The sequence below is a fragment of the Selaginella moellendorffii genome, unplaced genomic scaffold (genome assembly GCF_000143415.4).
Source record: "Selaginella moellendorffii unplaced genomic scaffold, v1.0 SELMOscaffold_42, whole genome shotgun sequence".
Lineage (NCBI taxonomy): Eukaryota > Viridiplantae > Streptophyta > Lycopodiopsida > Selaginellales > Selaginellaceae > Selaginella > Selaginella moellendorffii.
In genome coordinates, this window is record NW_003314303.1 from 693225 (window position 1) to 721223 (window position 27999).

At 48.4% G+C, this 27999-nt stretch overlaps 7 protein-coding genes and 1 pseudogene across 10 annotated transcripts; 1 reads left to right on the plus strand and 7 right to left on the minus strand.

Moving 5' to 3' along the window:
- Positions 1 to 45: 45 nt before the first annotated feature.
- Positions 46 to 1881, minus strand: LOC9635502 (probable glutathione S-transferase). Of its 2 annotated transcripts, none has more exons than XM_002979749.2 (2): positions 1391 to 1881; positions 46 to 524 (listed from the first exon to the last, which is right to left on the minus strand). In XM_002979749.2, exons 1-2 carry the CDS (start codon positions 1712 to 1714, stop codon positions 168 to 170), a joined length of 681 nt encoding a protein of 226 aa, XP_002979795.1. In that variant the 5' UTR covers positions 1715 to 1881; the 3' UTR covers positions 46 to 167. The 2 variants fall into 2 exon arrangements, with proteins under 2 accessions (XP_002979795.1, XP_024540416.1); XM_024684648.1 differs by lacking the exon at positions 46 to 524 and adding an exon at positions 914 to 1335 and having other exon boundaries at positions 1391 to 1860.
- Positions 897 to 21499, minus strand: LOC9635886 (probable glutathione S-transferase). Of its 2 annotated transcripts, XM_024684647.1 has the most exons (3): positions 20545 to 21499; positions 20122 to 20489; positions 897 to 999 (listed from the first exon to the last, which is right to left on the minus strand). In XM_024684647.1, the coding sequence occupies exons 1-2, from the start codon at positions 20866 to 20868 to the stop codon at positions 20157 to 20159; spliced, it is 657 nt and encodes a 218-aa protein (XP_024540415.1). In that variant the 5' UTR covers positions 20869 to 21499; the 3' UTR covers positions 897 to 999; positions 20122 to 20156. The 2 variants fall into 2 exon arrangements, with proteins under 2 accessions (XP_024540415.1, XP_002979799.1); XM_002979753.2 differs by lacking the exon at positions 897 to 999 and having other exon boundaries at positions 20047 to 20489.
- On the minus strand, positions 1995 to 5966 carry LOC9635883 (7-deoxyloganetin glucosyltransferase). The gene is made up of 5 exons (XM_002979750.2): positions 5513 to 5966; positions 4248 to 5450; positions 3568 to 4190; positions 3027 to 3506; positions 1995 to 2973 (listed from the first exon to the last, which is right to left on the minus strand). The coding sequence occupies exons 3-5, from the start codon at positions 3656 to 3658 to the stop codon at positions 2048 to 2050; spliced, it is 1497 nt and encodes a 498-aa protein (XP_002979796.2). The 5' UTR covers positions 3659 to 4190; positions 4248 to 5450; positions 5513 to 5966; the 3' UTR covers positions 1995 to 2047.
- On the minus strand, positions 6076 to 6990 carry LOC9635885 (glutathione S-transferase U19). The gene is made up of 2 exons (XM_002979752.1): positions 6576 to 6990; positions 6076 to 6521 (listed from the first exon to the last, which is right to left on the minus strand). The coding sequence occupies exons 1-2, from the start codon at positions 6897 to 6899 to the stop codon at positions 6171 to 6173; spliced, it is 675 nt and encodes a 224-aa protein (XP_002979798.1). The 5' UTR covers positions 6900 to 6990; the 3' UTR covers positions 6076 to 6170.
- Positions 6076 to 27999, minus strand: LOC9635888 (glutathione transferase GST 23). Of its 2 annotated transcripts, XM_024684646.1 has the most exons (3): positions 27644 to 27999; positions 27206 to 27589; positions 6076 to 6147 (listed from the first exon to the last, which is right to left on the minus strand). In XM_024684646.1, exons 1-2 carry the CDS (start codon positions 27965 to 27967, stop codon positions 27239 to 27241), a joined length of 675 nt encoding a protein of 224 aa, XP_024540414.1. In that variant the 5' UTR covers positions 27968 to 27999; the 3' UTR covers positions 6076 to 6147; positions 27206 to 27238. The 2 variants fall into 2 exon arrangements, with proteins under 2 accessions (XP_024540414.1, XP_002979801.1); XM_002979755.2 differs by lacking the exon at positions 6076 to 6147 and having other exon boundaries at positions 27133 to 27589.
- On the plus strand, positions 7106 to 8757 carry LOC112349730 (annotated as a pseudogene).
- Positions 21151 to 22932, minus strand: LOC9635887 (linamarin synthase 2). The gene is made up of 3 exons (XM_002979754.2): positions 22761 to 22932; positions 22220 to 22699; positions 21151 to 22166 (listed from the first exon to the last, which is right to left on the minus strand). The coding sequence occupies exons 1-3, from the start codon at positions 22849 to 22851 to the stop codon at positions 21241 to 21243; spliced, it is 1497 nt and encodes a 498-aa protein (XP_002979800.2). The 5' UTR covers positions 22852 to 22932; the 3' UTR covers positions 21151 to 21240.
- On the minus strand, positions 23297 to 25139 carry LOC112349731. The gene is made up of 5 exons (XM_024684682.1): positions 25098 to 25139; positions 24880 to 24977; positions 24201 to 24624; positions 23566 to 24114; positions 23297 to 23519 (listed from the first exon to the last, which is right to left on the minus strand). Exons 1-5 carry the CDS (start codon positions 25137 to 25139, stop codon positions 23400 to 23402), a joined length of 1233 nt encoding a protein of 410 aa, XP_024540450.1. The 3' UTR covers positions 23297 to 23399.

The window sequence follows — 27999 nt, forward strand, 5'->3', positions numbered from 1 at the left end:
GATGAAATCGGTCCAAAATGGTGCCATGCATGGAGGAATGCGTCCTGCGGCAAGAGTGGGCTTGTTTCGTATGTGAATTTCCGAGAAGGCAGACGGACTTAGATACGTAATGTACTCTACCACGTAAAAGAATATTCTAATAAAATTAAGCATATTCTTTTTTCTCTCTATCGCTTTCCTCTGTACACCGCGGAGCGAGCCACGAGAAACTCTTTGAGCGCCTCGACTGTGGGCAGCGCGAGCTTGGCAGCGGGATGCGCGAGCACGGCCTGGAAGAAGTTGTGAAGACGCGGGCACTGCTCCTGGTTCGCGGGCTTCAAGCCCATCACGCCCACAATCCCTGGGATCCACACCGCGTAGGGGGCGAGCATCACATCCAAGAACGACATTCTCGCTCCGCCAAAGAATGGGCCTTCTTCCTCATTGCCCAGCTTCGTGAATGCTCCCTCCAGAAGCTCGCAGTTCTCGATAAACTCCTCGTTCTTGGCGTCTCCACGCATGAATCGCATCAAGCAATCCAGAAGCTGTGCCATGGATCACATCAGGGATGTGTGGCTCTAGAGACGCATACCTTCTTGTAGATGAAATCCGTCCAGAAGCGATACTCTGCGCGGAGGAGAGCGTCCGGAGGCAGCAGTGGAGATTCTCCGCGCTAGACCTACTGAACTGAACAATAATGACCGATTCCACAATGGGCTTCCCATTGTGGATGAGAACCGGGACCTTCTTGTGGATTGGATTGGATTCGAGCAGGAGCTGGCCCTCCTGGGGGAGATCATCGTGCTCGATGCCTTTGAGTAGCAATGCAATCTTTACTCGCAGAGAAAAGTGGCTCACCCGGGAGCTGAGCAGCGTCACGCCTTCCATGGATCCGGAATGGATTGGAAAATGAGGTCTCGAGAGAACAGTAGAATTCTAGAATGCGATCAATCCAAACAGTAGTGACATTGTCATTATGTTATCTGATCAATGTTTTAGCTATCAATATGCTCAATCAAGATATGGCAAAGGTTTCTACTTATTTCGGATTAATTCCTCCGGGGGCAGTGCGCCCTTGGCAGCGGGATGCTCGGACACGGCCTCGAAGAACTTGTGGAGACGCGGGCACTGCTCCTCGCTGGCATGCTTCAAGCCCATCACTCCCACAACCCCGGGGGCGTAGGGAGCGAGCATCACATCTAAGAAGGAGAAGCTCGCGCCGCCGAAGAAGGGACCCTCTTGTTCACTCCCCAGCTTCGTCAAGGCCCCCTCGAGAAGCACGCAGTTGGCGATGAATTCCTCGTTTGCGGCATCTTTGTCGTTCCCGCGCACGAAACGCATCAAGCAGTCCAGCAGCTGTACAAGCAAAGGCATGAGATCGAGTAGATTTCTCGAGATTTATAGAACATACCTTCTTGTCGATGAAATCGGTCCAGAAGCGGTGCTCTGCGCGGAGGAATGCGTCTTTCGGCAAGAGTGGCGATGTTCCAGGCCAAACCTCGTCGATGTAGTGGACGATGATGGCCGACTCTGCGATGGGCTTGCCCTTGTGGATGAGAACCGGGACCTTCTTGTGAACTGGATTGGACTCGAGTAGGATCTTGCTCTTGTTGCCCAAATCCTGGGGGAGATCTTCGTGCTCGATGCCCTTGAGCAACAGTGCAAGCTTGGCTCGCATCGAGAAGGGGCTGGCCCAAAAGCTGAGCAGTGTTACATCTTGATCACTAGAAGCCATTGGAAATGGAAATCTAGAAGAAAGATCTGGAAATGCGAGAGGCTGGAGAAAGGTTTGTTGGAGTCGCGCTTTATATAGTCCGTGTGATCCACGGGGAGCGAGGAGAGTTCCAGAACATAATTTGGACCTACGATTGACTGGGAAGAGATATTCGAGAAGAGATCTTCGTGAATGTCGGTAGAACACTTAAGGTTTTAACCAGGTTATTCCCAAGCCCACCACCCGGGGCTGTCCCGAGCTTGTTCACTGTTTGATTTAGAAAGATCCTTGGAATCCCGGCTTCAAGATAGCAGAAGAATTTGATTCTGTCAACTGAGATCTTGCACTGGTAGATCACCACGATCGAGTGTCGGTAGAACACAAGTCTGTGAACAGCATCAGGTTATTCCGAGAGCCACCACCCGGTGCCGCTGCCTTTCTCGCCGCGTCCCTGAATTCCCTCGCTCTCGCCTTTCGAGCTTTGTCGCTGAAGATCCTCGCAATGGCCTCAGCAATCTCCTCCCGCTTCACAAACGCGTCGGAGCTCCTCCCGTCCGAAACTTCCACCCCGATGCGGCACCTCTCCGCCATGATCTTGCAGTTGAGCCCCTGCTCGTATATCCGAGGCCAGCAGATGATCGGCACGCCGCTGGAGACGCTCTCCAGGACCGAGTTCCATCCGCAGTGGCTCACGAATCCAGCCACTGCCCTGTGCGCCAGAACTTCTCTCTGCGGCGCCCATGAAACCGCCAGGCCTCGTCCCTTGGTCCGCTCGACGAAGTTCTTGTAGAAGTCACTGTTCTTCACCAGGACTGTCGTGTCTGCTTCGTCCACGAACTGGGGCGGCCTGACTGTGAGCAAGAACGGCACCTTGCTCGCCTCCAAACCGAGCGCGAGCTCCTCGAATTCCTCCTGCGACAGCTTCGCTATGCTGCCGAATGCGACATAGAGGACTGAGTCTGGCTGCGTGTCGAGCCAGTCGAGGCATTCCCTGTCCTCCTTGAGAAAGCTCAGCACGGACTTCAAGTCGCCGTGATCATCCAGCACCGGGAACAAGGGACCGATTGGCAGAAACTTGTCGTTGAAAAGCTTCTTCATCGCGTCCACCACCTTGGGCTCCAGCTCGTGGAATGTGTTACACAGGATCCAGGAGGACGCCTTGAGTCGCTCGGCTCCAGCACGAAAGTACTCAAGGACGGCTTCCGTGTAGTGCCATGGAAGATCAGACTGCTTGATCGAGTCTATCCCCGGAATGTAAGTGATTTCTCGGTCCTCGCCATCTGATTTTAAACAAGACAAAGATTTAGAGCTATAAGAGTTGACAAAGACAAACCTTTTATCGGAAGATCGCCTTCCGAAATAAGCAGTGGGGCGTGGTACTCAACAGCAAACCAAGCCGCACTTCCAGGCCAGTAAACAGCGTATGGAATTCCAAATTCGCTGGCAACTGGAGCACACCATGATCCAGCATAGTGATCAGAGATTATGACGGTAACGCGAGGTCCACTGTCATTCAGAGCTTGGATCAAATTCTTGAACTCGCCGCCGAGATCGTAAACTGCTCTTGAAAAGCGTATTAGATCAGCTTCTGCAGCAGCGAGAACTCCTTTCGACAAATCCACCGCGGGATGAAGAGGCTCCAGCCTGATATCCAACTCCGAAGGAAAATCCCATACCTTGATCTGCTCATGAATGGAAACCACGTTGGCAATGGTAACTGCGCATCCGAGTTCTGCCAGCTTCTTGCCGAGGAACACAACTGGCGAAAAGTGCCCCTGAGCAGGATACGGGACGAGTACCACATGTGGTTTGCCTGCAAACATCATATTGTCAATGCAATTTCTCTCGAGTTCTACGAAGAAGAAAGAACGAACCTGAAGCGCTATATTTTGGTGGAGTAGGCCAGCTGACACATCGAAGCCCGTTCCTCGCCCTTCCACGTTGGCTTTTTCCGGAAAGAATCATTCTTCCGTCTCGGGGAAAACGAGTGGACACTTGTCGCAGGTTCCTGCCTTCAGTAACTCTCTGGCAGCGTCATCCAGTAGAAAGCTGAAAATCTCCTTCGCAATTAGCACTGCTATTCTCTGTAGCTCCTCCTCTGTGCCTGCCCAGTTTGCCTCTTTACTAACATCTCCCTGGTGAAGGCCTTCGACTGACTGCTGCTGGAGGCCTGTGTTATGGCATATCTCACTCCAAACGTCTCGCAGAAGTCCCCGGCTCGAAGGCTTACAAGACTTCCGAGCCAAAATCTCGTTGACGACGTCGAAGAGAAACCGGCGATGAGATAAATTGTCAGGACTTCCTTGATAGTCTGCTTCCAGCGTCTGAAAAGCTTGAGAAATAGCCACAGGCCTTCGACTGTCACACTCATAAAGGGGCGGATTCTTGGACGCCAAAAGTACCTTAGAAACGTAGACAAGATCTGCTAGACGAGTGTCAGCCACAGGTTTCCCTGTGTTTACTCCCCGATTCGGTGCTTTTAAAACTCGACGAGTTTCTGCAAGGACGCCACGTTAATTCAGATAAAAGAAACCTTGTTCATAGGTAGCATTACCTCCCGAGTGTCTTTTGCGAAGTTCCAAAATAGATACTGGACTTGTCTGCTGCAACGTCTCGCTCGCATTTGCAAAAATTCGTCATCGAGAGAAAGACCACCTTGGAAACCATACCTCTACGATTTCAACTTGAGGCGCCAGTCGTGTATCATAATCTTCAGAAAAGGTTCTCTGTTCTAGCGTGTCTCCAGGCCGGTCTTCGTCAACGAGAGCCTGCTTTCTCGAAAGTTTTATTGGCGTCGTTTGGTATGCTGGCGAAGAAGTCGTAAGATTCGCACTTTCCAAACTTTGGTGGCAACTGATATATCGTCTCAGCGTCGGAGTGGAAGCGTCTTGGATGTCCAGTGGCGTCCGTTCCGGCGAAGGCAAATGCGAGCTGACGTCTCTGAAAGCACTCTCCCGAGCCTTCCTGGCGATCTCTTGAGCGATTTCTTTCGCATCCTTGGAGCCATCTCTGAGGCGATGTATAACGAACTCCCTGGCAGACTGCTGCTGCGTTTTGGTTTCGGTGACAGCCTCAAACTCCTCCCTGTGAAATCGCGGTTGCGTTTCAAAGACTTTGTTGCTGGTTGTTTCCCGAAAATCTGGAGAGTGCGGCTTGTTGATCATCACCTTCTCGTGAAATTGTCTAGTTTCTCTTGTGCTAGCATGTACTGGTGGAGAGCAGGACCCTGTTTCTTGTCTTCCCTTTGCCGGACCAGGCTTCAAAACTACAATCCTCGTCGAACCATTGTCAATAGAGACTTTCTTTCGAGTTTCAGCACGTTGCCCTTCATGTCCGTTCAACAAGAGATGGAGAAGAGTTGGCGTCTTCTAAGGCTCCTCATTCACAGGCTCCACTGGACTTTCAAACTGGAGAAAGCTGTCCTTACTCGGCTCGAGAGACCGCATCGCTTCCAAAAGCTGCCGGGATCGGTGCGTAACCCTCGGAGAGTAATTCGGTGTTGTTCCCTCCCGGAAAGTCTCGCCCAGCACTGACTTTGTGACTCTTGAAAACTGGCCAGCTTCTTGCGACTGTGTCTCAAGAGTTTGCGCGAGACAGCTTCTATCATCTTCGCCCTTTCCAACGAAGAGCCGTTCCTCTTAAGCATGTCACCCATTGTCTCCACCGGCATTGTCTCGAGACCCATAAGTCTTGCCACTACACCCGGTGGTTTTGCTTTTGCACACGTTGAAAGAACGCTATGCTTCTCAAAGCCAAACTGGAAGATCATATGGTGAGACACACGAATAGAAAGAAAAAATAAAAGCAAAGAACACTTACGGGGATCCATCGAGAACTCGGGACTGGAGTCTGGACAATCCAGGCTATTACTCGGAGCTTCGACTCCTGGAAGAATATAAGGGGCTCGATCGACACGCAAGAAAAATCAAAGCTGGGATGGGGATTCCATTCCTGGGCTGCAAGGAAAAGGAGTGGGGATCACCACACGCTTCAAGTTGCGACCCAAGTGTGACAAGTCTTTGATCATCGTTTCCCCTCCTTTGCAAGACACACCGGTACAGGCGGTGAGTGATCAATTCCTCTGGGTCAAGCTTGTCCAGAATCTTGTCTGCATAGTACTGCATAGCCACAGTAAACACAACTATCTTGTAGAGCTTTGCCATGTCTCACAGGAACTCGTCCACGCCGGGCCGCTTAGCCAAGCGCTCCAGTCGCACAACTTTCCCGCTGAAGAGCCTGAGCGTTGCCCCTGTCGGGCATGGATGAGGGTGTTGTCCATGTCCAAAACCAACGTTGGCTTGTTTGGATCCAGAGGTGGCGGTAGAATACATGTAGTAAACTTTCGTTTTGACCTTCTTGGGCTGTGGCCTTCTTGGATCTGAAAATCCCAATCTCCATGCTCGCGCTTCATTTTCGACAGAACTAGAGGTAAACATCAGCCTTTTTGTACTAAGGGCTGTCCAAACATGATGATCGCTCACTTGCTCACTAAGCGAGCCTGGGTAAACTCTTTGAGCTTCTCGATCTGTGGCAGTGCCACTTTGGCCGAGGGATGCTCGGTCACAGCCCCGAAGAGTTTGTGGAGACGCGGGCATTGCTCCTGGCTCGCGGGCTTCAAGCCCATCACTTGCTCAAGCGCTGGGATCCACACCGCAGAGGGTGCCAGCATCACATCCAAGAACGACATGCTCGCGCCACCAAAGAAGGGGCCCTCTTCCTCATCGCCCAGCTCCGCCAGAGCTCCCTCGAGAAGCAAACAGTCTTGGATGAACTCCTCGTTCACGGCAGCGCCGTTGCTGCGGATGAATCGGTCCAAGGAGTCGGAAATCTGCGTGATCGATAAGCAAGAAGAGTTATAGCAGCAAATTTCTCGAAGAAATACCTTCTTCTCGAAGAAATCAGTCCAGAAGCGGTGCTGTGCGCGGAGGAATGCGTCCTGCGGCAAGAGTGGCGATGTTCCAGGCCAAACCTCGTCGATGTAGTGGACGATGATGGCCGACTCTGCGATGGGCTTGCCCTTGTGGATGAGAACCGGGACCTTCTTGTGAACTGGATTGGACTCGAGTAGGAGCTTACTCTTGTTACCCAAATCCTGGGGGAGATCTTCGTGCTCGATGCCCTTGAGCAACAGTGCAAGCTTGACTCGCATGGAAAAGGGGCTGGGCCAAAAGCTGAGCAGTGTTACATCTTGATCGTGACAAGCCATGGCTAGATGGAAAATTGAGAAGAAAAGTTAGAAATGCAAATGGACTGAGGTTTAATTGGATGAAGGGTCGCCTTTTTATAACATGGCTCTTCGACCAATTGCCAAGAAGGCAGACGAGAAGGATGTAAGGTAGTGTTTAAACTTCTAGCAAATGAGGAAGTGCTGAACTTTCTGGACCATTGGATTTAGTTAATTGCAGCCATCCGATGGGGGGTAATTGTAAAGGGGTTATTTCTTTAAGCATCTCTTAGTGAATAATTGTGCTGATGTTTGCTCCTGGCCAATGAGAGGCAGCCAAGCTGTGTGGGGCAATTGCACCATATGTCACATGCAAGGTGTTGATTGTCGAGTGAAGAAAGCACTGTGAATAATAGGTTGCCATTGCTATTCCTGCTAGGTGATTGCTTGCCAGCTATCCAATGTGGAGAGCAGGCTGACTGTGACTGTGCCTGTTGCATGTTGAGTGAATTGTTTTTGTTTTGTAATGTTTTTCTAGGGTTTATGACCTTGTTGCTGCTGCCGATTTGTGATCCAAATCTGAGGTGCTGTGTCAATGCCATTGGAACAAACCATGTCCTGGTACTGTTTGTGTCCACACTTTCTTTTAATGTCTTCCATTTTACTTTCTTTTTTTCTTCTCAAATGCCAAGAGTTCATTCTTATCCTGATTTGGTTTTTCCAATACTTTGTGGTGTCTTTGCTCTTGAGAACCCCATCACAAGTTCTCACTTTTTTTCCCCATCACTTGGCTTTTTTTTGTTTTGTTCTTCTTTTCCTAGATGAATATTTGAACCAAGAAGCAGAGAATGCAAAGACATTGTCTCTGCAACAGCACGTCATGTCCCCACCATGCTTCTAGAACCTTTTTTTAACACTGATGTGTTTCCTGAGAGAGCTAAGCAGGGTATGTTGTTATTTTTCATTTTTCTTTCATCATACAGGATGTGTCTCCACTTTTGGCTCTTCATTGCATTACCGTGAGGAGTTCCATCAAATCAAGGTATTTATGGTGTGTAGAATTTGTATGATCTTCATTCTTACTCTATTGTCAGGAAATAGGATGAGGCAATTTTAGCTATGTTTATAAAGTTCTCAAAAGACTTGATGGCTGCCTTTATGCTGTAAAGCATTCCAATTGACATCTGCTAAATGAGGGAGATTGGTTTGTCACTATATTCGAGAGACAATGGTATTGATTTGGCAAATTTTTCTCTTTGCAAGAGGAAAGCACTGAGAGAAGTTTAGGCACTTTTGTGTCATGGTGAGTTGGCTTTTTTCTTTCAGTATTACCACTAGCTTCCTCAAAACTTATCCAGCTTCCAGGTTGCCATGAAAACTTTCATGGCAACATAATGTGCTACTTCTCTTCATGGTTTGGGAATGACTTTTATATATCCAAATGGTGAGATGAGAGCCTTGCATGGACATTCACGGAGAAGAAGTTGACTAAGGCAATGTTTCAAGTAAGCAGCTCAATTTTGTTCTTTTCTTATGACAGCTCTTAAACACTTTCAAGCACTTACACTTGCATGGCCTCACTCACCTGGATGTGAAGCTTGACAAGATCTACATCTGCAATCGTGTCTACAAGATTGGCAACTTAGGCCTTGCCAGTTGAATCAATGGAACCATTTCCATCGAGGATGGCAACTTGAGATCAGTCGCATGGGGGCTTAGTGTGGGAGCTGATCACAGCCACCTCGAGAAAGTTGACATGTTTTCCCTAGGGCGACATTCTACAAGCTCACGAGATGCTCGCCACCACCAACATCTAGGCAGTATCAAGCTATCCACCAGGGAAAGCTCGCTCTTCTTCCTGGATTCTCTTTTGCATTCTAGAGCTTCATCAAGTCTCTAATGCATCCAGCAGCAAAAAATTGCCCCTCAGCTGCTCAAGCTCTCAAGAATGCACTCTTCAAGAAGTCTATCAGGAGTTGCTAAACTTTCTGGGCTGCCAGATCCAGCCAATCGCAGCCATCTGCAGCCATCTGATGGGGGAGGGGGGGGACTGTAAAGGGGTTATTTTTTTAACCACGTGTTTGTGAATAATCACACTGATGTTTGCTCCTGGCTAATGGGAGGTGGCCAAGCTGCGTGGGGTGGGAGAGGAAGGTGCAGCAACATGTGTTCTGTAGCAGATCTTGCTGGAGTTCCAGCCCTCCTACTGGACCTCACGGAAAAGATCCAGCACCCATCAATGCAATCTGGGATTGTGGGCGATGCTAGTGATCACTGCTGTCCAAGAGACTAGATTTGGATCCGGCATGGCGTGGAAGATCGCAATTGCAATCACGGGGCCAAGATGGCTGAATTGGATGTAACTCGTGAGGATGGTGTTCCATAACACTGTGCTGCTCTCTCACACTAGAGAGGAGTCTTGCGCAAAGGCCTATTCAAGGCCAATGCTGCAATCATGGCATTGTAGCTTGATTTGAGAGAAGATCTGCCGCACCTTTGTGACATCCACAATCCAGGCATACGCATTGATGATTGCTCTGATCGCACTACAGTCCCAACTCTCCAGGCTCAAGTGATCAAACAGCACCCTGGCTTCCTTGATCCTCCCAGACTGAGCATATGTCTCGCCTAGTCCTTGAGCATGGAGATTGCAGAGTTGGGCGATGCAAATCGATCACAAAGGAGCTTGGCTTGCTCAATCCTGCCACCAAAGTGCTGTGACCATGGCATTGATCGTCAGGACATTGTGATGGGGCATCAGGCCAAAGAGGAGCTGCGCTTCATCGAGATTGCTGCTCCTCATGTAGCCAGAGATGATTGCATTGCATGCCGCAACAACACACCATGGCATGGAATTGAAGAGTGCACATCTGGCCACATCATGTGGCATGGGCGGAGATCATCAATGTCTACAATACCATGTCTCGATCAGGCATGGAATCAAACACTTTCTAGCATTGCCCACTCAATCACTTGCGAGGTAGGCAGCTAGGGAGTGAGTTCCACACGACCGTGTTGTGCGACTCTATGGAATCAAACAAAATCTTTGTGTCCATAGCCAGTCCCTACTGTGCATACGCTCTAATCATTGTGCTCCAGGAGACAGGGTTTCTCTGTGGCATCATGGCAAAGAGAGCTTGAGCCTCACGGATATCGCCACGAGAACCCATTGCTGTGATCGTCAGGTTCTGTCTATGAAATATCATGATTGCATCGTTGATCCTCCCAGACTTTGCAATTGCATCCAAGAGGCGCCATTTGCCCATTTGTGGCATTTGCCATATTCATAGAGTTCCAAGAGGCTATAGTTCATAATGGCATAGAATCAAATAGATCCTTCACATTTTCTAAATCATTCTTTGATGCCAAAACTGATATCATTGTTGTATATGATGAAACATCTCGCTCTGGCATCTCATTGAAGAGGGCACTGGCTTCCTCCAGATGCCAGTTTTGGGCATAGCACAAAAGCATCGTGTTCCAGCAGATGATGTCTCTATGTGCCAATGCAAGAAAAAAGTTTTCATTTTATCAACCATTCCACAATCTGCATAGGCAGTGATCATTGTTATCCATGACATGAGACTGTAGAAAGGCATCCCATCAAACAATCACCATGCCTCCTCCAGATCCCCAGCCATGGCAATTGCTGCAATAGCAACATTCCAGCTGACAAGATTCTTCATTGGGTTTTTTTGAAACACCCGCCTGGTCTCAAATAATCATGAATAATGATGTTAATGTTTGCTCTTAGCCAATAGGAGGTGGCCAATTGATCAGCATTAACATTCAACCTTTTGTAGTGGAGATTTGCTGTGTTATTTAGATCTTATAATTCTTTTTAAGAAATTTGATAATTTTCTATGAAAAAACATATGTATATAGTTATTTTTTCAATTCTTCTTTCAAAGTGGAATATAATATTGTGAGTGAGGGGCACCTTTGATTATCCCTGAGGAGTGCTTGGATTTGGGATTTTGGTTTAGATCTAGCTTTTGCATCGTCTAAATCTAACTTTTTCCATTTCCTTTCTTTTATTCTTTCCTTTCAGGATTTTGGTTTAGATCTAGCTTTTTGCATTGTCTAGATCTACAATTTCTTTTTAGCTTTTTGTCATTTCTCTTCTTTTGCTCTTTCTTTTTCATTCAATTTCATGGCAGATCAGCAATCTCCTCCTTTGACTCTAGAGCAGCAGTTGGTACAATTGCTTGATGCTATGCGCTTGTAATTGAACAACCAAACTCAATTGATGGTAGCATTCACAGCATGTGGTACAACTACTCTTGCTCTTGGTGCCAATCCTTGTGTTTGGCCAAAGTTCTTTCGCGCGAATCCTGGGGATGATGTGTACCATTGGTTCGATCACTTCACGATGATTGCCACATATCATTCTTGGGATGATGCTCGACGTTTGCGTGAGTTTCCCACATGTCTCCAAGGGACGGTGTTGTAGTGTTACAATGGTTTGAGCGCAGCCACTTGTGGGGATTGGAGTGTTCTCCTAGACGTCTTCAAACACACCTTCGGACATGCCGACGACTGTGATGATGCCTTCCAACAATTGCATCATCTTCGCCAAGGGCCATCTGAGTTGGTGATGCAATTTGGCATTCATTTCCGAAGTCTTTTTTTTCGTGCGGAGCCCAATATGTCAGAGTGGATTAAGCTAGGAATATTGTGGCCAACACTTCGTCAAGATCTTGTCAAACTTGTGCATGCACTTGCTCTTGCCACCCTTGATGATGCTCTTCGCTTGGCACAACATTATAAAATGTTGCCTCTTCCACTTCTCACTACACGTCCTTCAACTTCACTTCCTATGAGTGATGGTCTTGTTCCAATGGAGGTTGATGCTGCTACTGCTTGAGTCCAAAGAAAAGGGTGAGGACGTGGTCGTGGCCATGATGTTTGCTACTGGGCTTGTGATGAAGTTGGTCATACTTATCGGCGTTGTCAGCGTTTTCCAGATTTGCGACCTCCATTTCCTGGGTGGAGACCTTGGCGTCAGCAATATCCCGTTGGTGCTGCTGTAGTGAAAGGTTTGGACACCGAGATGCATTCGAGAAATGAAGAGTCGCACGAGTAATGGAGGGACCTTGCGCGAATAAGTCAGTGACCCCTCCATCTTTCTTTCGGGAGTATCATCAAGGGGTTCACTCGGCATTAGTTCATCTAGTGTTTACTTTCCAAGCTCGTTTTTATAACAAGAGGTCTCCTATTTGTGAGACACAAAATCCCTAGGCCCCAAAGTGGAGCCGAAAGGGCGCCACGTGGTAGTGGCCGAAGCGAAAGCCAAACGAGCGTAACAAGTTTGGACTAAAAGCTCCAACTTGAAAATGTTAAGAGTGGGAGTGGAACTCCCAACGAAGAGCTCGAGGAACAAGCACGAGGCAAGCCATGAGTGAGTCTCTAGAAAAGGGGACACAAGAGGACCAAAACATGACACGTGGAAGTGTTCGAGATGGAGTCCGAGGTGGAGTCCAAGGTGGGACCTGAGATGGAGTCTGAGATGGAGTCCAAGGTGGAGTCCGAGGTGGACCCAAGATGGACCCAAGATGGACCCAAGATTGAGTCCAAGATGGACCCGAGATGGAGTCCGAGATAGACCCGAGATGGAGTCTGAGATGGACCGAGATGGAGTCCGAGATGGACCCGAGATGGAGTCTAAGATGGACCCGAGATGGAGTCCAAGATGGACCAAGATGGAGTCCGAGATGGAGTTCAAGATGGACCCGAAATGGAATCCGAGATGGAGTTTGAAGTCGAGACCGAGACCGGGACCAAGACCGAGACCGGGATCGAGACCGAGACCAAAGCCAAGACCGAGACCGAGCCCAAGCCCGAGCTCGAGTCCGAGTCCAAGTCCAAGTCCAAGTCTGAGTCCGAGTCCGAGTCCGAGTTCAAGTCTGAGTTCGAGTCTGAGAGGGTGAAAGCCCAAAGCATTCATCTCCCAGACCCTGGGGGGTTTGGTGAGCTCCAAAAGTATAGTAAGGGGGAGGACTGCAATGGAGCCAGTTTGGCCAGGAAAGGCTAATTTAGCCCAGGAAGGCTGTACCCAATGTTGGGTGATGAGCTGCCCACTGGGAAGTCCAAGACCAGAGTGAATACGGACTGACAAGCAGGGTAACTTAGTGAAGTGTTCAAGAGCCGGCTCTATTTCCCCTGGGAGATCGACTGCCGATGCTCCCAATCCAAGTGTGGGTGGCCCTACCTACTTGGATACCTAGCATGGCTTAATGGAATCTCGCTCTAAGCCCATGGCTAGAGCACCAAAAGGCGGAAGGTGGGGAGAGTACCCATGAGGCTCACGTAATGCCACAGTATTCTGAAATGTTGTCCAAAAGTCCCATACTGTGGAAAGGAAGAGGAGTAGTCCTCTGGAGTAGAGACCAAGGATACAGTTGTGTGGCGAGGAAGTCCCAGAGGACCATGGGACTTAGTGGTCGGGGCTGTGGGCTTCGATCTAATGGCAGTGTTGGCGAACACGGCCATGGGCAGAAAAGGACTTGGTGAGGACCAGAAAAGGGATATTAGGGAAGGCTATTCCCTATGTCTGTGGGCATCCTAAGGATGCTAAGGAGTGGATCTGGGATGATCACTCATGGACGGATGGCCTAGTCTTGGAGAGACAGGATTGCAATGCAGGTGGTGTTAGACCACCGATGTGACCAAGGTGAAAGAGCGTCGCCTAGCGTAACAGACTCATATGTTGGTGGTACCTTGGGGTGTCGGTCATGGGATCGGACACATGGAGCACTTGGACCAAGTGCAAAGGTTGAGTGGCATGGATGCCATTCTTGGGGCTAGCAACCCCCAATTCCTGAATGGGACTTATGGAGGTTGTGAATGAGACTCTTCCAAGTGGTCGAAGGTGTGGTTAAGTGACAAAGTAGAATGGAAAAATTAGTCACTTACAATTTGGTATCGGAGCTGTTCCTTAGTCCGACTTTTATTGGTGCTCAAGTATATCACCACTGGTGTTGGCATCGAAAAGTCCGAGGAGTGGGCCTATCCTCAAGGAGTAGCAGGTCAGGAAGACATGGCTCTCCATTACAGTTCATGTGGGAACTTGTAGACGAGGTGGTGGATAAAAAAAGGCCAATAATGGAACGACTTTGGGATCTTGGGAATAGTGCAAGGTTTTCCTCATTGAGTTGAGGATGTGATCCAGATGAGTGTTTGACTCAGCAAACTGGCTAAAGTAGTTGTGGTAAACAACTATAGTTGAGATCACGGGGAAGATAGAGACTCCAAAACGATAAAGGAGTCACAAGATTACCCTCATGAAGTTGAGGCTAATGCTCATGAATTTAAGACCAGAATTAATGACCGTTGGAGGTCAAATGTGGATGAGGACATAAGTCCTTGGAATGGTAGCCGGGCTACCTTGAATAAATGTTGGAACAACCCAAGGAGTTGGGGGTGTATTTCATACACTATTTGGTTTATACAAGTTTTGGTGATGCTGTTTGTTTTAAACAATGCTCCAGCAACTTTCTAGTGGATGATAGACGAGGTTCTTTACGACATGTCGGAGGTGACTACTGACTTCATTGATGATGTCTTGATCCACTCGGAGGGGACGTGAGAGGATCACATTTGTAATGTTTGTAAAGTGTTGGATCGGTTACGTGATGTTGGTTTAAAGTTGAAGCAGTCAAAGTGCGTGTTTGGGTCCAAAGACACAACTTATCTTGGGTACCATATTTCTCGTGAGGGTTTGCAAGTTGATCTTGATAAACTTGTGGCTGTTCTAAAGTTCCCTACTCTGAAGTGTGTGAATGATGTGCAACGCTCCTTGGGCAAGGTGCAGTATCTCGGTCATTTTGTGGATCATCTTTCTGATCACACTGCACCGTTGCGAGTGTTGCTAAAGTCATCAACGTCATCTTTCATTTGGTCTCCGGATTGTGAGCGAGTGTTTAAGGATCTCAAAGAGCTATTGACAACTCCTCTGGTTTTGGCATATCCTAACTACAGTTAACCTTTTATTTTGCGCGTGGATGCTTCTAACATTGGTCTTAGAAGTGTGTTGATGCAAGAGAGCTCAAGTGTGCCTAGTCAGTGCCATCCCATTGCGTATATAAGCCGTACATTACAACCAGCAGAGAGGAACTACTCCACAACAGAGTTAGCAGCAATTTAGGGTTTTGAGAAACTTCATACTGCTCAATGGGCTTTGAAGCTTTAGATATATGATTTTGATGTTGTTCATCGCCCAAGGAGTTCTATGGCTAATGCTGATGCCCTTTCTCGAGCTCCTCTTCCTTCTCCACTCTCTTCTCATGTTTCTGACGAGCCTGTTGTTCCAGCATCTGTGGATTTTCTAAATGAGGATTTTGTGCCATCGACAGTAGCTATACTTGATGTTCAGTGTCCATAAGGTGCAGAGCAAGATCTACTTTCTCTTGATGAAGTTTGCGAAGCTCAAAAGATTGAGCCGTGGATTCGAAGGCTTCAAGATGGGTTTGAGAATCCTGCATCATTTGCTGATAACATGCCTTTCCGGCATTTACATTCTCAATATCGCCTTGAAGACGACTTTCTTTATTTTGTGGGGATGGATCCTAATGATCATTTACGACTGGTGAGAAAAACTGCACAAGTCTTTCTATTGGCCGGAGATGCGACGTGATATTATCCGGTATGTGCATAGCTAATACTCCCCCTCATGCTGCGGAAGGTGGTTGGAGTCAATTGCAATTTCCCATCCATTGAGTTGGTGGTGTTTGATCTTATGGGACCATTTCCACAGTCGACTGTTGGTAATGAGTATGTTATTATTGCTTTTGACTACTTGACTCGTTAGGTGGAAGTTGGTGCTTTTGCTAGTGCCTTGTGAGACACAAAATCCCTAGGCCCCAAAGTGGAGCCGGAAGGGTGCCATGTGGTAGTGGCTGAAGCGAAAGCCAAACGAGCGTAACACATTTGGACTAAAAGCTTCAACTTGAAAGGTCGAGAGCGGGAGTGGAACTCCCAACAAAGTGCTCGAAGAACAAGCACGAAGCGAGCCATAAGCGAGGCTCCAAAAAGGGACCCAAAACGACCAACACATGACACGTGGAAGTGTCCGAGATGGAGTTTGAGGTGGAGTCCGAGGTGGAGTCTGAGATGGAGTCCGAGATGGACCGAGACAGAGTTCGAGATGGAGTCCGAGATGGAGTCCGAGATGGAGTCCGAGATGGACCGAGACAGAGTCCGAGATGGAGAAGAGATGGAGTTCGAGGTGGAGTCCGAGGTGGAGTCCGAGATGGAGTCCGAGATGGAGTTCGAGGTGGAGTCCGAGGTGGAGTCCGAGATGGAGTCCGAGATGGAGTTCGAGGTGGAGTCCGAGGTGGAGTCCGAGATGGAGTCCGAGATGGACCAAGACAGAGTCCGAGATGGAGAAGAGATGGAGTTCGAGGTGGAGTCCGAGGTGGAGTCTGAGATGGAGTTCGAGGTGGAGTCCGAGGTGGACCCGAGATGAAATCTGAGGTCGAGACCGAGACCGGGACCAAGACCGGGACCAAGACCGAGACCGAGACCAGGATCGGGACCGAGACCGAGAGCGAGACCAGGACCAAGACCAAGACCAAGGCCAAGGCCGAGACTGAGCCCGAGTCCGAGTCCGAGTCCGAGTCCAAGTTTGAGAGGGTGAAAGCCCAAAGCACTCGTCTCCCAGACCCTGGGGGGTTTGGTGAGCTCCAAAAGTATAGTAAGGGGGAGGGCTGCAATGGAGCCAGTTTGGCCAGGAAAGACCAGTTTAGCCTAGGAAGGCCAAGCCCAGTGTTGGGTGATGAACTGACCACTGGGAAGTCCAAGACTAGAGTGAATATAGACTAACAAGCGAGGTAGCTTGGTGAAGTGTTCAAGAGCCGGCTCTAGTTCCCCCGGGAGATTGACTGGCCGATGCTCCCAGTCCAAGTGTGGGTGGCACTACCTACTTGGATACCAGGTGTGGCTCAACAGAACCTCGCTCTAAGCCCATGGCTAGAGCACCTAAAGGCGGAAGGTGGGAAGAGTACCCAGTGGGCTCACGTAGGGCCACGATGTTCCGAAATGTTGTCCCAGAGTCCCAAATGGGGGAAAGGAGGTGGAGCAGTCCTCTAGTGTAGTGACCAAGGATACAGTCACATGGTGAGGAAGTCCCAGAGGACCATGGGACTTAGTGGTCGGGCCTGCGGGCCTTGATCTAGTGGCAGTGTCGGCAAACATGGCCATGAGCAGAAAAGGGACTTGGTAGGAATTGACAAAGGGATATTGGGGAAGGCTATTCCCCATGTTTGTAGGCATCCTAAGGATGCTAAGGAGTGGATTTGGGTTGACCACTCGTGGACGGATGGCCTAGTCTTGGAGAGACGGGAAGTGGTATTGGACCACTAGTGCGGCAAAGGTGAATGGGCATGGCCTTAGCGTAACAGGCTGATATGTCAGTGGTACCTTTGGGTGTCAGTCTTGGGACCAGACACGTGGAGCACTTAGACCAAGTGCAATGGTCGAGTGGCACGGAGGCCATTCTTGGGGTTAGCAAGTCCCTAAGTCTGGAATAGGACTTATAGAGGTGGTGAATGAGACTCCTCCAAGCAGTCGGAGGTGTGGTTAAATGACTAAAGTAGAATAGAAAAGTTTAGTCGCTTACATGCCTTTGCAACTACTGTTGGATACTTCCTCCTCAATTGAGTGGTGTTTCAGCATTCTTGTCTAGAGTGGATTCTTTCAGATAATGGTCCCACATTTATGGCTGAGGCATTTTATGTTTTGATGTCTCGGTTGGGGATACGCCACACTTTCACAAGTGTTTATCATCCATAATCAAATGGTCTGGTGGAATGGCTCGTTCGGACATTTAAAGGGATGATTGCGAAGTATGTGAACTTCAGCATTCGGATTGAGATGGTTATTTGCCGTCTCTTTAGTATGCATATATTATAAGGGTGTAGAATTCTATTGGTGCTTCACTATATAAACTCCTATATGGTCATGATCCAATATTACTAATGGAGCTGGGTTTACCTTCGTGATTGCCACGAGCTGCCGATGCTAGATCATGGGATCAGTATTTGACAAGCATTCTTCCACTTATCTGAGTAAAGTCTGCCAAACACTTAAGCCGCGTACAAGTGGGACAACAACAGCGTTACATCATCTACCTATGGAGTACAAAGTGGATGATTTGGTGTTAGTCCGTTTTCCCCATTTTACGGTACGTGGTTTATCTAAGGGGCTCCTTGCATAGTGGAAAGGACCATTTCAGGTGTTGCGGCAAGTTGGACCACAAGTTTATGAGGTACGGCATGGCGTCCAACAGGCTGATCCTCTAGAGATTATGCATGTGCAGCAGTTGAAATGTTTCATACAAAGGGATCAGGAGCAGTTAATACCACCTACAAATCCGCTAATGCCTCCTCCTGACATTCCTCCCGATCCTGGCCCATACAAGTGTACGGTTATGATGCCATATACTAATATTAGCATAGTGGGATTTTGCTAGTTGTCGGACTAGTTTCAATCCGGACCACTCGTTTCTATATATAAGCTAAGGTTTTTAGGCTAATTGATATACACATTTTTTATATTCCCTTTCCATATTCCAAACATTCACATTGGTGGAGATGAGGGGCATCCATCCCCTTACCTATCACAATATATATTATTTTAATACTATTTTAATTTAATTTTTAATGTAATAGAACTATGATAATCAAAATAATGTTTGCTAACTAGGCAGCATATGCTCAATGACTAGTGGGAAATAATACTGTTTTTTTTTCTTTTTTGGGAAACAAAACTTGGTAGCATGACGTTATATTTATGAAACCACTTATGGGGTACGTGCCACAACATTTGACCTTTCTGCTGGAGCATTCTTACGTCTGTGAGTTTTATCTTATGATCTGACCCAAAAGATTGATATCCCAATCAACTATCACCCAATGTCTCGCTTCACCTTAGTGCTTACAACAATGTTTCTACTATTGGTCTCTTTTTTTCTGGCAAACCAGACTATGTTCCACAAACCATGAACATTGGAAGCGATTGCAATACTTGTCCTATTGCTCTCATTTATGTGTGCATTTGGAGGTCTGCCATTTTGTGCTCTTCAGAACATCTCTAGAGAGATCACAGGTTGGGCGATGACCATTTGCCAAGTTTCAAATCAAAGAAAAACACTAAATAAAAAGTGCACCAAATCTAAAATATTTGCCTTCAAGAGATGGCTTTGTCTCCACAAAAGCTGTGGGATAGATCATATCAAGGATTTGGCATTCTGGAGAGAAAGCGTCCCTTCTTGTTGATGAAATCGGTCCAAAATGGTGCCATGCATGGAGGAATGCGTCCTGCGGCAAGAGTGGGCTTGTTTCGTATGTGAATTTCCGAGAAGGCAGACGGACTTAGATACGTAATGTACTCTACCACGTAAAAGAATATTCTAATAAAATTAAGCATATTCTTTTTTCTCTCAATCACTTTCCTCTGTACACCGCGGAGCGAGCCACGAGAAACTCTTTGAGCGCCTCGACCGTGGGCAGCGCGAGCTTGGCAGCGGGATGCGCGAGCACGGCCTGGAAGAAGTTGTGAAGACGCGGGCACTGCTCCTGGCTCGCGGGCCATCACGCCCACAATCCCTGGGAAGGGGGCGAGCATCACATCCAAGAACGCCATTCTCGCTCCGCCAAAGAATGGGCCTTCTTCCTCATTGCCCAGCTTCGTGAATGCTCCCTCGAGAAGCTCGTAGTTCTCGATACACTCCTCGTTCTTGGCGTCTCCACGCATGAATCGCATCAAGCAATCCAGAAGCTGTGCGATGGATCACATCAGGGATGTGTGGCTCTAGAGACGCATACCTTCTTGTCGATGAAATCCGTCCAGAAGCGGTACTCTGCGCGGGGGAGAGCGTCCGGAGGCAGCAGTGGAGATTCTCCGCGCCAGACCTCGTCGATGTACTGAACAATAATGACCGATTCCACAATGGGCTTCCCATTGTGGATGAGAACCGGGACTTCTTGTGGATTGGATTAGATTCGAGCAGGAGCTGGCCCTTGTTCTTCAGGTCCTGGAGGAGATCATCGTGCTCGATGCCTTTGAGTAGCAATGCAATCTTTACTCGCAGAGAAAAGTGGCTCACCCGGGAGCTGAGCAGCATCACGCCTTCCAAGGATCCGGAATGGATTGGAAGATGAGGTCTCGAGAGAACAGTACAATTCTAGAATGCGATCAATCCAAACAGTAGTGACATTGTCATTATGTTATCTGATCATAAAAAATGACCATATGCTCAATCAAGATATGGCTGGAAAAGTGTTATTCATGCAAAGGTTTCTACTTATTTCGGATTAATTCCTTGAGCTTCTCGACCGGGGGCAGTGCGCCCTTGGCAGCGGGATGCTCGGACACGGCCTCGAAGAACTTGTGGAGACGCGGGCACTGCTCCTCGCTGGCATGCTTCAAGCCCATCACTCCCACAACCCCGGGGGCGTAGGGAGCGAGCATCACATCTAAGAAGGAGAAGCTCGCGCCGCCGAAGAAGGGACCCTCTTGTTCACTCCCCAGCTTCGTCAAGGCCCCCTCGAGAAGCACGCAGTTGGCGATGAATTCCTCGTTTGCGGCATCTTTGTCGTTCCCGTGCACGAAACGCATCAAGCAGTCCAGCAGCTGTACAAGCAAAGGCATGAGATCGAGTAGATTTCTCGAGATTTATAGAACATACCTTCTTGTCGATGAAATCGGTCCAGAAGCGGTGCTCTGCGCGGAGGAATGCGTCTTTCGGCAAGAGTGGCGATGTTCCAGGCCAAACCTCGTCGATGTAGTGGACGATGATGGCCGACTCTGCGATGGGCTTGCCCTTGTGGATGAGAACCGGGACCTTCTTGTGCACTGGATTGGACTCGAGTAGGATCTTGCTCTTGTTGCCCAAATCCTGGGGGAGATCTTCGTGCTCGATGCCCTTGAGCAACAGTGCAAGCTTGGCTCGCATCGAGAAGGGGCTGGCCCAAAAGCTGAGCAGTGTTACATCTTGATCACTAGAAGCCATTGGAAATGGAAATCTAGAAGAAAGATCTGGAAATGCGAGAGGCTGGAGAAAGGTTTGTTGGAGTCGCGCTTTATATAGTCCGTGTGATCCACGGGGAGCGAGGGGAGTTCCAGAACATAATTTGTACCTTCGTTAGGCCACGATTGACTGGGAAGAGATATTCGAGAAGATATCTTCGTGAATATCGGTAGAACACTTAAGATTTTAACCCGGTTATTCCCAAGCCCGGGCTGTCCCGAGCTTCTTCACTGTTTGATTTAGAAAGATCCTTAGAATCCCGGCTTCAAGACAGCAGAAGAATTTGATTTTGTCAACTGAGATCTTGCACTGGTAGATCAAAGCGACCACAGTTTGTTAGACCGAAGCCAAAGATCACGATCGAGTGTCGGTAGAACACAAGTCTGTGAATAGCATCAGGTTATTCCGAGAGCCACCACCCGGCGCCGCTGCCTTTCTCGCCGCGTCCCTGAATTCCCTCGCTCTCGCCTTTCGAGCTTTGTCGCTGAAGATCCTCGCAATGGCCTCAGCAATCTCCTCCCGCTTCACAAACGCGTCGGAGCTCCTCACGTCCGAAACTTCCACCCCAATGCGGCAGCTCTCCGCCATGATCTTGCGGTTGAGCCCCTGCTCGTATATCCGAGGCCAGCAGATGATCGGCACGCCGCTGGAGACGCTCTCCAGGACCGAGTTCCATCCGCAGTGGCTCACGAATCCAGCCACTGCCCTGTGCGCCAGAACTTCTCTCTGCGGCGCCCATGAAACCGCCAGGCCTCGTCCCTTGGTCCGCTCGACGAAGTTCTTGTAGAAGTCACTGTTCTTCACCAGGACTGTCGTGTCTGCTTCGTCCACGAACTGGGGCGGCCTGACTGTGAGCAAGAACGGCACCTTGCTCGCCTCCAAACCGAGCGCGAGCTCCTCGAATTCCTCCTGCGACAGCTTCGCTATGCTGCCGAATGCGACATAGAGGACTGAGTCTGGCTCCTGCGTGTCGAGCCAGTCGAGGCATTCCCTGTCCTCCTTGAGAAAGCTCAGCACGGACTTCAAGTCGCCGTGATCATCCAGCACCGGGAACAAGGGACCGATTGGCAGAAACTTGTCGTTGAAAAGCTTCTTCATCGCGTCCACCACCTTGGGCTCCAGCTCGTGGAATGTGTTACACAGGATCCAGGAGGACGCCTTGAGTCGCTCGGCTCCAGCACGAAAGTACTCAAGGACGGCTTCCGTGTAGTGCCATGGAAGATCAGACTGCTTGATCGAGTCTATCCCCGGAATGTAAGTGATTTCTCGGTCCTCGCCATCTGATTTTAAACAAGACAAAGATTTAGAGCTATAAGAGTTGACAAAGACAAACCTTTTATCGGAAGATCGCCTTCCGAAATAAGCAGTGGGGCGTGGTACTCAACAGCAAACCAAGCCGCACTTCCAGGCCAGTAAACAGCGTATGGAATTCCAAATTCGCTGGCAACTGGAGCACACCATGATCCAGCATAGTGATCAGAGATTATGACGGTAACGCGAGGTCCACTGTCATTCAGAGCTTGGATCAAATTCTTGAACTCGCCGCCGAGATCGTAAACTGCTCTTGAAAAGCGTATTAGATCAGCTTCTGCAGCAGCGAGAACTCCTTTCGACAAATCCACCGCGGGATGAAGAGGCTCCAGCCTGATATCCAACTCCGAAGGAAAATCCCATACCTTGATCTGCTCATGAATGGAAACCACGTTGGCGATGGTAACTGCGCATCCGAGTTCTGCCAGCTTCTTGCCGAGGAACACAACTGGCGAAAAGTGCCCCTGAGCAGGATACGGGACGAGTACCACATGTGGTTTGCCTGCAAACATCATATTGTCAATGCAATTTCTCTCGAGTTCTACGAAGAAGAAAGAACGAACCTGAAGCGCTATATTTTGGTGGAGTAGGCCAGCTGACACACCGAAGCCCGTTCCTCGCCCTTCCACGTTGGCTTTTTCCGGAAAGAATCATTCTTCCGTCTCGGGGAAAACGAGAGGACACTTGTCGCAGGTTCTTGTCTTCAGTAACTCTTTGGCAGCCTCATCCAGTAGAAAGCTGAAGATCTCCTTCGCAATTAGCACTGCTATTCTCTGTAGCTCCTCCTCTGTGCCTGCCCAGTTTGCCTCTTTACTAACATCTCCCTGGTGAAGGCCTTCGACTGACTGCTGCTGGAGGCCTGTGTTATGGCATATCTCACTCCAAACGTCTCGCAGAAGTCCCCGGCTCGAAGGCTTACAAGACTTCCGAGCCAAAATCTCGTTGACGACGTCGAAGAGAAACCGGCGATGAGATAAATTGTCAGGATTTCCTTGATAGTCTGCTTCCAGCGTCTGAAAAACTTGAGAAATAGCCACAGACCTTCGACTGCCACACTCATAAAGGGGCGGATTCTTGGACGCCAAAAGTACCTTAGAAACGTAGACAAGATCTGCTAGACGAGTATCAGCCACAGGTTTCTCTGTGTTTACTCCCCGATTCGGTGCTTTTAACAATCGACGAGTTTCTGCAAGGACGCCACGTTAATTCAGATAAAAGAAACCTTGTTCATAGGTAGCATTACCTCCCGAGTGTCTTTTGCGAAGTTCCAAAATAGATACTGGACTTGTCTGCTGCAACGTCTCGCTCGCATTTCCAGTGGCCTGAAAAAATTCGTCATCGAGAGAAAGACGACCTTGGAAACCATACCTCTACGATTTCAACTTGAGGCGCCAGTCGTGTATCATAATCTTCAGAAAAGGTTCTCTGTTCTAGCGTGTCTCCAGGCCGGTCTTCGTCCACCAGAGCCTGCTTTCTCGAAAGTTTTATTGGCGTCGTTTGGTATGCTGGTGAAGAAGTCGTAAGATTCGCACTTTCCAAACTTTGGTGGCAACTGATATATCGTCTCAGCGTCGGAGTGGAAGCGTCTTGGATGTCCAGTGGCGTCCGTTCCGGCGAAGGCAAATGCGAGCTGACGTCTCTGAAAGCACTCTCCCGAGCCTTCCTGGCGATCTCTTGAGCGATTTCTTTCGCATCCTTGGAGCCATCTCTGAGGCGATGTATAACGAACTCCCTGGCAGATTGCTGCTGCGTTTTGGTTTCGGTGACAGCGTGCAGTACTTTCTCCCTGGCTGGAGAGTCGGGCTCAAACTCCTCCCTGTGAAATCGCGGTTGCGTTTCAAAGACTTTGTTGCTGGTTGTTTCCCCCGAAAATCTGGAGAGTGCGGCTTGTTGATCATCACCTTCTCGTGAAATTGTCTAGTTTCTCTTGTGCTAGCATGTACTGGTGGAGAACAGGACCCTGTTTCTTGTCTTCCCTTTGCCGGACCAGGCTTCAAAACTACAATCCTCGTCGAACCATTGTCAATAGAGACTTTCTTTCGAGTTTCAGCACGTTGCCCTTCATGTCCGTTCAACAAGAGATGGAGAAGAGTTGGCGTCTTCAAAGGCTCCTCATTCACAGGCTCCACTGGACTTTCAAACTGGAGAAAGCTGTCCTTACTCGGCTCGAGAGACCGCATCGCTTCCAAAAGCTGCCGGGATCGGTGCGTAACCCTCGGAGAGTAATTCGGTGTTACCCTCCCGGAAAGTCTCGCCCAGCACTGACTTTGTGGCTCTTGAAAACTGGCCAGTTTCTTGCGACTGTGTCTCGAGAGTTTGCGCGAGACAGCTTCTATCATCTTTACCCTTTCCAACGAACAGCCGTTCCTCTTAAGCATGTCACCCATGTCTCCACCGGCATTGTCTCGAGACCCATAAGTCTTGCCACTACACCGGGTGGTTTTACTTTTGCGCACGTTGAAAGAACGCTATGCTTCGCAGCTGGAATCTCAAAGCCAAACTGGAAGATCATATGGAGACACACGACTAGGAAGAAAAAATAAAAGCAAAAAACACTTACGGGGATCCATCGAGAACTCGGGACTGGACAATCCACGCTATTCCTCGGAGCTTCGACTCCTGGAAGAAAAATCTAAGGGGCTCCATCGACACGCAAGACAAATCAATGCCGGTTTGGTATACCTTCTCGATTCCTCCTGCAAGATCGATTGGTGCTCCCCGAATATCGGAGTGCTCATGCCTTGTACCAAACGATAATCTACCTCAAGATCCATCAATCCCTGACATTCTCGCGTGCGCGCTTACTTTGGAATGGAGAATCCCTCGCCCGGCGCCCGCGAAAGAGCTCCTCGATCGCGAAGAAAATATAACGAGGAAGACCTAGAAAGAAGAAAACGTACCTTTGGAAGAGCGCAAATTGAAAGCTTCTTACCCGCCGCCATTGTACACAACGACATTGACCGCTGGTTAATTCTGGAGACTTTTACCAGATGATCTCGTGAACAGTGTGACGGATATTCTATTAGGGTAGGAAAAAAAGATAACTTGATTGTAACCAATTTTTAAGAATTTAACTTGGATAATCAACTAAAGGTTAAATTAGATTTAATTTACCACGCTCCTGTTCATTAACGGTTTCATCTGGAAATAAACTCACGTGGATAAATTTGTAACAACAAATCCATTTTAATTCAAAGATAAATTGATTTTTTACTGCAATGTCCCCTCTCGCAACATCAGGTAATAAATTTCAGAGGGCTATATTTTTTTCACAAAATACTTCTTCAGTAAACCTGTCCTGACCACTTTTCTAATGGCAGGATTATGAGTTTTGGCAGCCACTCCAAGATGTTGAAGGAAGCTCGGGTTGGGGCGTCACGCTTCAGTCTCAATGCTGATGCTGAAATACTCCAATTCTAATCAGATCTTTTATGTGCTCGAAGGTAGATGAGCAAGTGTTGGCTCATTAGTTTGTGAGCCAGATTAGTGATTGGGAAGTATTGGGAATTTTGAGGTTGTGGATAGTTGGATTATACTGTTGAAAAATGGGCGAAATGAGCTTGATTCTCAACCGGTGACAGTTTAGTGACCTCTTATGCACTGTAGTGAGCTCCATCCCAACATGTTTATATCCCTCAGAGTAACAGTGATGTTGGTAACTCTCAAGATCTAGAGGCCTTTGATCTTCTCAGCAGCAGTCTTGAACTCCTTGTTGCCAACATAAGGAGAAGCTAAAGGGAAACAAATGATAGGGATGATTTTCTTCTTGGAAAGATTTACATTCAATTTCTTGTTAGGTGATAGCATATGCCCAAAAAGTTGTCAGTGATGCAGTGCTCTGGCATGCTAATGGCTTGGCCTACATGGTAAAATAAACTTGCATAATGATAAAGTTCACAGCTTTTCATTTTCCTCTTAGTTTGTGTGTTATAACTCCTTCACGCCAACATTCACTTTATCCACTAAAACTCTGGAAAAGACGAAGACATTGTTTGCTCTCATTGGCTCTAGCTCTGTGTCCACTCTTGAAGAATTACGCTTAAAAGGGAAATTAAAATTAAAATCAACATATTTAGAAAAGGAAATATTTATTATATTTTAAAGAAAGTTAATAGAACATCCAAGCATATTTTAGGTATATCCATTATTGTTTGCTTAACAAATTATCTTAATCATATACTCTACAAGGTTGAGATTAGTGTAGTATTGAGGAAATAGATAGGATACTTTACTATTAGCTGAATATCTTGAGGCTCTACAATGAGTTACACAATACTAATACATATTTGTCTTTTAAGACTAATAGATCACACTAGATGATGATGAAAAGCTGAGCATTTAAAATTATTGCCATGGTGCAAGATAAGGCTCTAATACAAAACAACTTATGCAATATGGTCAATTGCTAGTCCACCTTAGCAAAAGTCTCCAGGAAAAACCCAATATCCTTGAGATGCGATGCAAATACTTCCACCCTTTCCGATTCTTGAAAGCTGGGATGGGGATTCCATTCCTGGGCTGCAAGGAAAAGGAGTAGGGATCACCACACGCTTCAAGTTCCAACCCAAGTGTGACAAGTCTTTGATCATCGTTTCCCCTCCTTTGCAAGACACACCGGTACAGGTGGTGAGTGGTCAATTCCTCTGGGTCAAGCTTGTCCAGAATCTTGTCTGCATAGTACTGCATAGCTGCAGTAACACAACTATCTTGTAGAGCTTTGCCATGTCTCGCATGAACTCGTCCACGCCGGGCCGCTTAGCCAAGCGCTCCAGTGGCACAACTTTCCCGCTGAAGAGCCTGAGCGTTGCCCCTGTCGGGCATGGATGAGGGTGTTGTCCATGTCCAAAACCAACGTTGGCTTGTTTGGATCCAGAGGTAGCGGTAGAATACATGTAGTAAACTCACCCTTCGTTTTGACCTTGGGCTGTGGCCTTCTTGGATCTGAAAATCCCAACCTCCATGCTCGCGCTTCATTTTCGACAGAACTAGAGGTAAACATCATACTAAGGGCTGGCTTTAGCTATCCAAACATGATGATCGCTCACTTGCTCACTAAGCGAGCCTGGATAAGCTCTTTGAGCTTCTCGATCTGTGGCAGTGCCACTTTGGCCGAGGGAGGCTCGGTCACAGCCCCGAAGAGTTTGTGGAGACGCGGGCATTGCTCCTGGCTCGCGGGCTTCAAGCCCATCACTTGCTCAAGCGCTGGGATCCACACCGCAGAGGGTGCCAGCATCACATCCAAGAACGACATGCTCGCGCCACCAAAGAAGGGGCCCTCTTCCTCATCGCCCAGCTCCGCCAGAGCTCCCTCGAGAAGCAAACAGTCTTGGATGAACTCCTCGTTCACGGCAGCGCCGTTGCTGCGGAAGAATCGGTCCAAGGAGTTGGAAATCTGCGTGATCGATAAGCAAGAAGAGTTATAGCAGCAAATTTCTCGAAGAAATACCTTCTTCTCGAAGAAATCAGTCCAGAAGCGGTGCTGTGCGCGGAGGAATGCGTCCTGCGGCAAGAGTGGCGATGTTCCAGGCCAAACCTCGTCGATGTAGTGGACGATGATGGCCGACTCTGCGATGGGCTTGCCCTTGTGGATGAGAACCGGAACCTTCTTGTGAACTGGATTGGACTCGAGTAGGAGCTTACTCTTGTTACCCAAATCCTGGGGGAGATCTTCGTGCTCGATGCCCTTGAGCAACAGTGCAAGCTTGACTCGCATGGAAAAGGGGCTGGGCCAAAAGCTGAGCAGTGTTACATCTTGATCGTGACAAGCCATAGCTAGATGGAAAATTGAGAAGAAAAGTTAGA